This window comes from Myotis yumanensis, unplaced genomic scaffold, assembly GCF_028538775.1.
Source record: "Myotis yumanensis isolate MYYU_CA2020_CCGP unplaced genomic scaffold, mMyoYum1.0.hap1 SCAF_1, whole genome shotgun sequence".
Taxonomy (NCBI): Eukaryota; Metazoa; Chordata; class Mammalia; order Chiroptera; family Vespertilionidae; genus Myotis; species Myotis yumanensis.
The window spans coordinates 77728804-77741453 of record NW_027223752.1 but is presented as its reverse complement, the minus strand read 5'-3'; the positions used below and the strand labels follow the sequence as shown (position 1 = coordinate 77741453).

At 47.4% G+C, this 12650-nt stretch overlaps 1 protein-coding gene across 4 annotated transcripts; it reads right to left on the bottom strand.

Annotated features, from left to right (window-relative positions):
- Positions 1 to 1576: 1576 nt before the first annotated feature.
- Positions 1577 to 12191, bottom strand: GREM1 (gremlin 1, DAN family BMP antagonist). Of its 4 annotated transcripts, none has more exons than XM_070425520.1 (2): positions 12052 to 12191; positions 1577 to 2977 (listed from the first exon to the last, which is right to left on the bottom strand). In XM_070425520.1, the coding sequence occupies exon 2, from the start codon at positions 2974 to 2976 to the stop codon at positions 2422 to 2424; it is 555 nt and encodes a 184-aa protein (XP_070281621.1). In that variant the 5' UTR covers position 2977; positions 12052 to 12191; the 3' UTR covers positions 1577 to 2421. The 4 variants fall into 4 exon arrangements, with proteins under 4 accessions (XP_070281621.1, XP_070281612.1, XP_070281602.1 ...); XM_070425511.1 differs by lacking the exon at positions 12052 to 12191 and adding an exon at positions 10340 to 11516; XM_070425501.1 differs by lacking the exon at positions 12052 to 12191 and adding an exon at positions 10944 to 11516.
- Between the last annotated feature and the right edge of the window lie 459 nt (positions 12192 to 12650).

Genomic DNA, 12650 nt, shown 5'->3' with positions numbered 1-12650 from the left:
TACACTATGTAACAGATATGGCACTTTTAATAAATGTTGGGAGACACACCCGTACTTGTGCGAGTTTAATATAGGCACAGTAAGAAAAGCAGACGGTTCCCTCTTTGGCGAGGCTGTGTTTTTAGGGCAGTTATGCTGCTGATTATCCCAGTGAAGTTCATTTTGAGGAAATTCTCTTTACTTCAGCCAAATTCAACTTACATGCAAGATGTGGTACAAGCTACTAAAAGAAGATTACTGCTGCCAACTTAAGTTGCCTCTTTTAACACAACTGCATGCTGATGGCACAGTTAAAACAAGAGAAATTCAGTGACGCTGGTTCTGAATGTCATTTTTCCTCTTGAGTATGGTTTTACATTTTCAGTTCCTTTCCTTTTCTCTTCCTTTCCCCCCACCCTCAAAAATTCTGGCTTAGCATTTGTGTGCTTAATTAAATCCATTCTGTGATTTAATGCTGGAGGATGTGAATGATAGAAAGATTTAGGGCAGGGGCATTCAGTGTATAAGAAATGCACAAATTCACCTAGTGTAGTAGGATCATCAGTAGTGAGTTTAAAAGTTTTAAAATTAGACCCCACATTTTGGGTGTTCAAAATAACTTCGGCTGCAAAGTATGGTTCTTGTTTAGTTGTTAAATGGGAGAACACTGAACCAAAACAAAAATAAAATAAAAAGTCTCTTTAGTTACAATGGGCCTTTGAATGCTGGAGCCTTGATGGGCAACTGAAACACGAGTCTATGGTATTGGTTTCCCATGTTACACATGACTTGGGTGGTGAGGCTGAGATGATACAAGACCAAAAAAAAGTGTTGGGGGGCGGGGTGCCGTTTACATATAAAACCTCAGGCTTGAAGGGAACAGGTTAGCCAAACCCAAAATGCAGTAAGGTTCACCCACACCACACTTTGGCCATTACACAAATCTTAAGTAGCTATTGAGAAGAAGCCCAAGTTTAATTTTAATCAGAGGACAGCCTCTACCAGTACACTCTCAAGAGTTACAATGTTCCATGAATCCCACCAATGTTACCATGACAGCTAATGAACCCAAATGCTCGGATTTCTTACTGGGGCTTCCCACTAGGCCCTCATGGGGCAAAGGAAGAAGGGAAGGTCATATCCCTCACATCTCCTCCCAGGCATTAAACTACTCCTTAGCCAGAAGCAACCTCCTTTACTTCCTCACTCTGTCCTGCTCTCCGGCTCAAACTTCTCTCAATGGCTACAACCAAAGATTCCTCCAGCTAGAATGAAGCAGGCCCTCCACGCTCTCCTCTGAGCCTGGTTCTTCACTGTCAGGGACACCCAGCAGAGGCAGACCCTTGGCAACCAGGCTATGCCACTCACAAGCATTACCCAGAAATAGCGAATTGGGAAAGAGGTGATTATAACCAAGCAAAGGGAATTAGAACCTCTTGCTTACGAGGTTTCTGTTCTCTTCCGATCCCTATGTGGGGGGTGCTGAGCTACATCTATTGTCCTCCAGAGGGGCCAAGCAGGAAGGGGCTAACCTCCATGTGGCCAGTACTTGTGTTTTAAGTTTGGAATTGGGTTCCAACTAGTTTCAGCAAATCAGTGACAGCCAACGTTAAACGATTTTATTTTTTGCAAATTCATTTCTCCTCTGTTCACTTGGGTTCTGTTAAATACCAGGAGAAAACTTGCTAACACATGGGTCTCACTGTGCTTTGGGGCTGGCCTTCCAAGACCCTGCACATCTCCCTAATGAATTTTGCTGGGCCCAAGTGGTCCTTAAGCTCAAACCCTCCCTTCTCTCACTCCTCCGTCCTCCTTGCCCTTGTCCACACCAGCTCCCCTAGAGTCTGAAGGGTCTTCCAAAGATGGGAAACATTTACATCCATGGTCCAGTGAGTTAGTTTGGAACCCTTGGCAAACAGGAGATTAGATTGAAATAGTCACTGAGATCCTACAAAGGGGTTGACTATGGAAGGGAGGAGGAAGGCAGGAAGCAAGCACAGGTTGAAATACCCCTTCCAAGTCTAATACAGCACTAACACAGGTCTCCTGCCCTCAGAGTGGCCTCTTCCATCAACATTCATTCTAAAGGGAGAGTCCCTAGGAGGGCACATGGAAGACAAAGGCAGAACCGGAGCTCAGACCTGCACCTTTGAAAATGCCGGGGTGGTGTGGGCTTTCTGGGCCGCCCCCTGTGGAAGCAGATTCGTTTAGGTGATAGGAAGCGCCCTCCAACAAAGACTATGTTTCCTCTGGTGTCTGCAGACAGCCACAGCCACCCATGCACACGCATGCATGCAAACTACGCACTAGCAGGTGCCCGTCAGGAGGCAGCTGGTGGTTCTTCTTGTCTCTAGATTTAAGCCAAGTTCAAATCAGGTTGTGTTAGGTCTGGCTCTGGGACTGCCTGGGGCTGCATCCCTAGGGCAGGCAGGGTGTCCCGGCTTAATCCAAATCGATGGAGATGCAACGGCACTGCTTCACACGCGTCACCCTCTTCTTCTTGGTGGGAGGCTGTAGTTCAGGGCAGTTGAGTGTGACCATCATGGTGGTGAATTTCTTGGGCTTGCAGAAGGAGCAGGACTGGAAGGAGCCTTCCTCCTTCCGGATGTGCCTGGGGATGTAGAAGGAGTTGCACTGGCCGTAGCAGAAGCGGTTGATGATGGTGCGGCTGTTGCAGCCCTCCTCATGGATGGTCTGCTTGAGCGGCTGGGTTTTGCACCAGTCTCGCTTCAGGTATTTGCGCTCGGTCACATGCAGGGCCTCCTGGCTGGACTCCAGCACCTCCTCCCCTGGCATGGCCGTGCCTCGCCCTTGGCCCCGCCCCCGGTTCCTGGAGCCAGGCTGCTGGGGAGACTGAGTTTGCTCTGAGCCATTGTGCTGGGCCTTGTCTGGTGGGGGGATGGCACCTTGGGACCCATTCTTTTTCCCTTCAGCAGCTGGCAGCAGGGTCCCCAAGAGGAGAAGCAGGGCTCCCACAGTGTAGGCGGTGCGGCTCATGCTAAAGGAAGGAAGCACAGAAAGGGAAGACATGAAAAATAGAAAAGTTCATTAAAATGTTAATATTGCCACGTGCTGCATAACAACAGTTTGGTCCGTGACGGACCGCAGATACAAAAAGTGGCCCTGGCCCTAGTCAGTTTGGCGCAGTGGATAGAGCATCGGCCTGCGGACCAAAGGGTCCCAGGTTCGATTCCAGTCAAGGGCACATATCTCCGTTGCAGGCTCCTCCTCCCTGGCCCAGGCCCTGGTCAGGGCTCCTGCAGGAGGCAACCAATCCATGTGTTTTTCTTACACCAATGTTTCTCTCTGTCTTTCCTTCTCTATCCCACTCCCCCTAAAAATCAATGGAAAAATTTCCTCGGGTGAGGATTAACAAAAGAAACAAACAAAAAGTGGTCCTGTAAGATTATAATGGAGCTAAAAAATTCCTATTGCCTGTGACATCGTAGCCATTGTAACATTGTAGCACAGGGCATTACTCCCGTGTTGTAGTGATGCTGGTGTGAACACATCTACCGTGCTGCCAGTCATATAACAGTACAGGCACATACAGTTATGTACAGTCCATAAGACTTGATAGTGATGATAAATGACTATGTTACTGGTTTACATATTTACTATACTATATTTTTATTATTTTAGGATGCACTCTTTCTACTTATGAAAAAAAGGTTTGCTGTAAAACAGCCTCATACATCTTGTGTTTACCACGTGTTTTGATTAAACCCTTTTCTCTTGTGCTTGATTTAATCTTGTGTTGTTTTATATAGCAACATACTGTATAGGCTTGTACCCTAGAAACAATAGGCTATACCCTATAGCCTAGATGTACAGTAGCTTAGACTATTCAGCGGTTCTCAACTTGTGGGTCGCGAACAATGAAAATACATCCTGCATATCAGATATTTATATTACGATTCATAACAGTAGCAAAATTACAGTTATGAAGTAGCAATGAAAATAATTTTATGGTTGGGGGTCACCACAACATGAGGAACTATAATAAAAGGGTCGCGGCATTAGGAAGGTTGAGAACCACTGATCTAAGTCCATGAACTCTATGATGTTGACTCACAGGGAACATCACCTACTGTATCCTGTGTTAGGCAGCACATGAAATAGCAGCTAGTATGTCAGCAGGCACTTGTTAAACATTTAGGTAAAATATTTCACTTACTCTTCACAATATCTCTACGAATTGGTACTATTGTTCCTATTACTCTCCTGGCCATCAGGCCGTGAATAAGTCGAGATCTCAGCCCAGGCCCTTCTCTTCATCACAGGTGCTCCCGGAGGAATTGCTTCCTGGCTTCTGACACCAACTATGTTTGATTTGTATTGTGGTCACTTACCAGTATTCATTCCTGTACTTGACAATATTTAGTAAGTTCCTACCATTTCAATGCCAGATTACCTTGCACCTCTTTGGGAAACTTACCTTGTTTTTAGCAAAAATAAATTAGCTTCACATGCCAGGCAAGTCTCCCAGTCTTTCCCCCTAACTAGCCTCAGTGCTCCCCGAGTTGTTCAGTTGGTTGGATGCTTATGATGTTCACTGTTTTCAGGCTTAGGAAGGTGACCAGTGGGGAGACCAGAAGGCACGGACCGAGGGAGGATACTTCACAGGAAGGGCGCTGGATGGGAAGTTGAGACTGAGTTTTTATTGGAATTCCTCGGGCACCAACTTGCTATCTAACCTGAGGAAAATCACTTTACTTTTCAATAAATGACTTCATTTAAGCAACGGTATATACCTCATCTCCCCAGATAGGCTATTCAGATAAGATCTAATGTAAAAGTGAAAGCAATCTGAGAACTTACCAAACGTATGACGGTACTGCGGACAGAATTAATTACTTTACCAGAAAGATCTTGTAATTCACAAAGACTCCTGGACCCCTCACTTATTCTCATTTTTAAATTGAGTACAGATATTCATTATATCATTCTTTACACAAAGATATATACTTTTCTACTTTAAATGATGAAATGTGTCATTCACGTGTGTGTGTGTGTGTGTGTGTGTGTGTGTATAAAATTTAGAAGGCAGAAAATAGGCACAAGAGAGAACAGGTGTGTGCAAATATTTGCATTAGTAAATGCCATAGACATGTTAAATAGATTGGGGACAGTGAATTATTGTGGGTGGGTCTGGATTTAGATAAAGATCAGAGAGGAAAATGGCATATGAACAATGACAAAAAAATTAAATAACGGGGGAGGCAGAGGGAAAACAGACAAGAGAATAAAACAGTAAAGCAAAGATGGAGAGAGAAAAATTAATGGAGTAAGGAATGTAAATTGGGAAAAGGAGTATTGATCTGAGGAAGGGTGTTCAGGAAGGGAGGGCAGACAGAGGAGGAAGAGGAGCAGGAGGAGCAGGAAGAGCAGACTTTTAAAAGGAAAGCGAAAGAGGGAAGCATCAGACTATTAGGATTCTCCTGGGACAGCTTCTCAAACCTGAACATGCAGTCACCTGGGGACTGACGTTGTTAGAGTGCAAGACTGCCTTTTAATGAGCTTTGAGTAGGAAGGCCTGGAGTACTTGCAGCCACAGCGTACAGAGGGACGAGGGCATTTTCAGATTCACAGCCTCCCTCCTTAGGCCATCACACCACATCTGACCTGAATCCTAAAACTTCCCCTGGCCTGGCCTGGCCTGCCCTGAACTCATCACAGTTTTCTGAACTTAAGGACAAAGATGTGAAGCATCATTTCCCTGCTCTCTTCTGAACACTGGTGTTACCCAAGATAATCACGAAGTGCAATTTAACCTTATCACAGCCACCCCCCCACCCCCCCGCCCCCAAGGAACTATCAGCTAGAGCAGCCCTGGGCAAAGTACGCCCGCAGGCCGGATCCTGCCCGTTTGAAATGAATAAAACTAAAAAAAAAAAAGACCGTACCCTTTTATGTAATGATGTTTACTTTGAATTTATATTAGTTCACACAAACACTCCATCCATGCTTTTGTTCCGGCCCTCTGGTCCAGTTTAAGAACCCATTGTGGCCCTCAGAGTCAAAAAGTTTGCCCACCCCTGAGCTAGAGCAATTACTTTTCAAAGACAAAGGCAGTGTGGACTCTACATTCTCTACAGGACACCATGCAACCCGAAGGACACTGTCAAATTAAGATAATTAGATATTAAATCTAAAATATCCTTCAGTGACCCATGGACACAGATAATAGGGTGCTGAAGGCCTGGATCGGGGGCAGGCTGGAGGGGGTCAATGGGGAAAAGAGGAAGACATATGTAATATTTTCAACAATAAAGAATTATTTAAAATAATAAATAAAATATCCTTAAATGGCACCATCTTCCCAACATTAGCCTAATACTTTAGGGCGAGTTCAAGTTTGGAGCTGATGATGTGACATTTAGCTCTCTGCTCTGACTGCAGACTCCCTGGCTTTTGTCAGTTTATGTTACAACATCCCTGTTCTTTAAACAGAGCCCTTTTTTTTGCCTCACCACCCCAAAAAAATTAATTTCCTTGTTTTGTCTTTTTAAAAAATCACTCACGAGAAAAGTCCAGTTATAAAACAGGGCTGATTTTCTCCAGAGCCCAGGATAGCTGGAGCCAGGACCGTCCAGTCTCCTCCGCAAATGCTATAGAGTGAAACTGAAACGCTTTCACAAGTTTCTGCTATTTATTCAGCTCAGGGACAGGGTCTAAACTAAAACAGTCTCTGCCCATTTCAAAGAGGAGCATATAAGAGAGCCCAGGGCCTATACCCACTCTGTCCCTCCTCCCTCCAGGATAACACAGCCCTCCCAGAGCAAGGCCGGCAGAGCCCACATCACAGAGGCCAATCTGAGACTGACTGGGAATATACACTGCATATGACAGGTTCACGTCATGAGGCCATCCCTCCCACAAATATCTGTCTAAAAATGTCATTTTTTTTCCCTGCAGACCAACTTAGGACCTTCTTTGTACTCAGCTTTTCCTTCTTGGCCTTTTCACATCTGTAATTACATAAATACCTAAACTGAGAGCTGTGAGCATTTACTCGTCACCTTATCCTCAGCGCCTGGCACACAGGAGGTGCTCTTACATGATTATTACAGACCATGTTGATTTAGAGAGCTCCCATTTCTTTGCATTTTAAAACGCCTTCCCACATACCAATGAGCAGTGCAGCCGACTGCAATCCTTTCGTTCTCACCCTCAGTGTAGCAAGCTCCTTACAGTTTAGGGAGCTTCTAGATAGATACTTGCCTTCCTTTCTCTAGGAGAACCCCAAATAGCCACTGCTTTTTACCTGACCCCAGGCGTAAGACTATGGGTTTCATCTTCTAATTGAAGTCACTGTATTCACTATGGCAGAAACCAACAATCAAGCAGTAAACCCCAAATTAGTCAACTGTGGTTTTCAGTGTTAGTTTGGACAGGCTTCCTGTTCCTATGGGAGCATGTGTACCCCATAAGCCAAAGGAATCTAGAATGACAGGCTGGTGGTTTCTTTTTAATAAGAAAAGTAAATTTGTCTCAAAATAAGATTTATTAGATGTGGAAAATATTATGAAATGTTTTCTCATTTTTAAAAAGCCTATTCTTCAAAGGTCTTCAGCGCTAATTTTGAGGTTTTAGAGTTCTTAAATCTTATTAATGAGCTATTTGGAGAGGAGTGAAAACCAACTTCTGGAATCTCAATCAACAGAGACCTCTGCTTCTTAGAGAAGAGCAGAGCTCTGAAGGACTCCACATACTCCACATGAGTGAGAGTGAGGGGGATGAGAAGGGTAATGAGTACTGGAACCAGGGCTCTGTCTAGTCATTGTGGCCAGCCATCCAACCCACCCCCACCCCCCACCTACCCCCTGCCAACACACACACACATCAACCTGGTCCTGATGACTCAGTGAAGGACATAAGACTAATTTTGCTCTTGAAATCCCATTTGTATGGCCACAAAATAATTTGCACTTTGTAAATATCCTAGACATGGAGGAAATCAAGACGATGTAAAATGCTTGAGGACCATTCTTTTCCACATCAACACCTAGCGGAGTGCCCCATTATCAAAACTCAACCCAAATGCTAATCCAGACTTAGGTTCCTATGAATTATCACCCATGTACAACCATGAGTTGAAAAACATTTTTTGGTAATTTGCATATACAGAATGACCCACTCACATCATTAAATTAAAGCTGTAACTCTGATCCAGACTGCATCATGACACCCACAAAGACCTCCCTTAATTTTCCTTTACAGACAATAATCTTTTAACCTTGCCTCAATGTCCCCTTAATGCATTTCTCCTCCAAGTAATGTGATCATATTGTCTGTGGTGAGCTTTCTCTACTACTGTTCCCTACCAGCAAGACCCATCCCATCTTTTTTATTTTTCCTTTATCACCATCCTTCCCTCCAATCCACTTGTCCCATAGAATATACATACTCTCAAATCAGTTTAACCACCTCTGTCCTGAACAGGACATGGTGATTTATTCCAGTCTTTACAAGACGATGAGCACATAATCTAATTCTGAGGAATCAAAAATGAAAATGCTATATGTGACTGTTTCCAATGTCCTGGTGTCTTTGCAAAAGTTTAGGCTAGCTCCTTTCTGCCCTCTTCTTGCTATATTTCTCATTTTAACTAGCCAACCTGCTTATCACCAGTTAAATGGGAGTGTTGAGTGGGAATTACAGTGAAGAGACAATGGTCAGCAAGCCAGCAGTCTGTGCCTCGATGTCTGATCAATTCCTCCTGATGAGTAAAGTTTTAGAAAGACATTCAGCAGGTATGGCATCAAATTATTCTCCCAGCATAAAAAAAAAAAATCAGAACTGACAGCAAATGCTCTAAGTGCAGACCAGATTTTAGAAGAATCTATTCCTTTATCTTAGGGTTAACTCTTTGAGAAGGGCAAAGTTTATTTTGATCTTTACTTTTTTAAAAAGTCAACTTTTGGAAATTAAATAGAAAATTTAAGAATGTGCTGGGTTGATTTTTTTTTTTTTTTCAGACAAGTTGTACCAAGAAGAAGAGTTGGTGGTTGGCCAACTAGTGGGCCATAAAGTCTCAACCTGTACATGTTGCAAGTACCCTATGACCTGGTGATTTTGAACCCCACTCAGGGGGTCCAGCATTGCATAGGGCCGGGAGAAGACCACCTGGTCGTTCCGTATCTCAGGAGCTCTAGGCTCATGGGGAAATTTGTGTGTGTGTGTGTGTGTGTGTGTGTGTGAAGTTAATGATTGTATACAATTCTTGCAGTCAACAAGAAATAAGTCTGAAAGAAATAAACAATAACTCTTCACTGAGCAGCACTATGGAGAGACAGGTAAGTTATAGGTTCTGTCTTGCAGTGAAAGATGTTGGTCCCTGTGTGAGTGTGATTTAGGATTTAATTTCAGAACCACCTTATAAAAATATCCTGGTGCTGTAGAATGTTACTGCCTCTTCCAATATCATCACTAATAAGAACAGTCACCTATATTTTTAAACCCTTACTATGCCAAGTATTATGCTAAATTTCGAGCAAATTTTACCATACATTTCACAACAAAACACGAGATCGATAATATTGTGTTTGTTTTACCAATCAGGGAGGTTAGGAATCTGTCCAAGGTTATACCACTCCCAAGTAAGAGAGCCACGATTTGAGTCCAATTCTATCTAGCGCTCAAACACATGTCCTCAAGCGCTATTCTGTGGACACCCACCACAGTATTTAACAAAGGACATACGGACTTGTTTGTAATGCAGTAACGTTTGAAAAATACCTTAAACTCAAATGATTATCTCTTTTGTATCTTCATGTTCACTGTGGAGGAAATTTCTTGTCCCAGGAATTACTGTTGCACTTGGCATTTCTAAGAGCATATGTTAAAATGAAGGAAAATTCCTTGCAGATGTATGACATGGGCTGGTACCACTTCACCTTCCATAGCAGGCTTAGGCTGACCGGTTCTTCACTCTCTGTTCTAGGACACGCTCCACGGCTTTGCCCTTGACAAGCGTTTCTTGGATTGATATCCCTTTTAATACTGAAACATTAAGACTGGGGGCTTCAGTTTAGAAGACAAGGCGGGCAGGCAGTTCTCATTCAGAGATGTGGGGACTTACGTTTCTATTCTTCCCTGTGTGAGCACTCACCTACAGACTGTCAGCCAACTTACATTTCCTATAGATCATGAGTTGCCAAAACATTTCACTCAAAATGAACTTTTAAGAAAATGGGAAATCTGTGAAATTACTAAATTTACAAAAGACTTTAATTTCTAAATGACCTGGGGGTTAAGCACATGCACACAGAGCAACTACAGATCTAAAGAACACTTAAATAATTAGTGAACCATTGGAAAGTGCAATTTATCCAGTGATAGTAATCAAATTACTTACTGTTGTAGACTTGGGTGTGCCAGGGAGGAGATGATAATCTGTAGTTTTCTTAAGATCTCCCCCTCATTGCTTTGAAAAATCCACCCCTTCAAGTTCCTATGCCCCCCTTCTTCCCCCTCCAAAAAAAAAAAAGAAAAAAGAAAGAAAGGAAGAGGAGGGGGAGCTGGAAAGCCCTGGGGAGAAAGAAGACTCCTCACCCTGGGACGGGGTTATCTTAACCTCTTCTCCGCTATTTATTTAACTTGTGTGTACCGCCAGAGGGAGGCCACTACGCTGGGGTCCCGGGGACAGTTTAAATCCCTGATGACCCACTTAACACAATAGATTATTTTAATCGACTCTTGTCCTGGCACCATCTCGAAGGGGAACATAAACAGACCCGCACACCGCTGGGATCTGCTCTTTCCAGCAGGAGATCTAATTACCTACCAATGGTCGCCTCTCTGCCCTTGTTCCATTTCTTAAGAGATATTAACCCCTAACTTTGAGGCTATATTTCTGTCTAAAAGAGTCGGGCCGAAGGCGGCAACCGGGTTCGACCCGGAGCCCATGCAGGCCAGCTCTAAACGCACAGGAAGGGACTTCATCGCAGAGCCTCGCTCACCTCATGTTTGCCCCCACGCCGTGCCCAGGGACCGTCACTGAAGAAGGCGCAGAGGAACGCCAGGCTGAGGCGCCCCCAAGGCAGAGCTGGAATTTGAAGACAATGCCAAGCCAGAGTGGGGGCGCGTCTGTCCCCGCCGCCCCCCAGCCTAATGACTACAATTAATTCTGGCTGATGAGGTGACAGCCCCGCAGCGCCTCCGCCCCTGGCCTTGCTCCCCGCGCTGCCGAGGGGTCAGTGGGTGAGCGAGGGGTGGGAGAGGTCGAGAGGCCACCTGGGCGTCCGAGCAGTCCCGCGTGCTCCGTCCATGGCGGGGTGCAGCGAGGCGAGGAGGGGGTCCTCTAGAACACAAACTAAGGGGTACCCGCGGGAGTGGGACCTGGCGGGGTGTCGCTGCCCGGTGCCTGCAAGTCAGAGGTCCCGTCGAGATGCGCACGGGACGGAAAGAAGCCTGAAACAAGGAGCCGAGCGCCCACGAGCGCGCAACCGGCACGTGGGCGCGTGAGCACCAAGGGCTCCCGGAGTCCGCATCCGGGACCAAGTCTCCCGACTCTTGCGCGAGTCAACCGCCGATTCTCCTGATCCTCCCGCCCAGGGCAGGCTCGTCCACGGCACTCCGACGGGTGCCCCGAGACCGAGAGCAGCCCAGCTCCCCGCCTCAAAAACTTGAACCCTCTCAGTTTAACTGGCCCCGCGGTCTGCGGCCGAGCTGCAGGTCCCCGCTGCTCCCCGCAGCTTCTGCTCCCTGGCCCTCTGCTCCCGCACCCCGGCCGGGGAACTCCGCACCAGGAGAGCGTTCGCGGGGCTCCGGGAGAAGGAAACGGGACGCGCTCTCGCTCTGGAGAGCCTCCTGCCCAGCCCTTCCCCGCAGACGGCGCAAGGTGAGGTCTAGCCGCCGGGGCCTCGGCAGGAAAAACCCTGCGACAGCTTTTCAGGGTTCACCCCGGGGAACGGGAGGGCCCCGGCCCACCCGCACCGAGGGCGGCCGCGCGCCCCCACAGAGCGGAACTTGGGAGTCGCTTTGGAAGCCCCTGCGCGCGCAGACACGCACACCCCGCACGCACACGCACACGCACACGCACACCCCGCCCGGCGCCTCGACGCTCACCTGTCAGCGCAGCGTGCGGACGCGGCCTGCGCTCTCGACGCGTGGCGCGGGGTGCAGCCGCGGCCCGAGCCGCCGGGCTCGGCGCGGGGTCAGCGGGACGGAGAGGAGCGCTCTCGCCGCACACTGGGTCGCCCGGTCCGCGGAGGGCGCACCGAGTGCGGGACATCGCGCCGTCTCCCGTTTAAATGCCGGCGGCCGAGCGCGGCGCCCGGGGCCGCGCCTCTCCATTGGCCAGGCGCCGCCGCCGCCGCGGGACCCGCTATCCGCCCCCTTTCCCGGTACTGCCCCCGCCCCCGCACCCCTCCTGCTTCCCCGCGGGGTCCCTTCTCCGCCCGCCTCGCCTCTTTGTCTGCTCCCCCGCCCGGGCCGGCTGGGAGAGGTCACCCCAGGGAACCGCGCCTGGAATGCACAGCAAATCACATTTTCCGCTCCCGTTGGAGGGGGAAGCACAGGAGGAAATCCCCCGGCTCCCGGCCCCTCGTTCCCTCTCTGCCCCGGGCCCGGCTTTTCTCTCGCCAGCGTCCGCCCCGCGACGGGCTCGGTCGCGGAGATGGCACCGCGAAGAGCACGATCTCCATGGGGTCGTGACAGATTGGGCG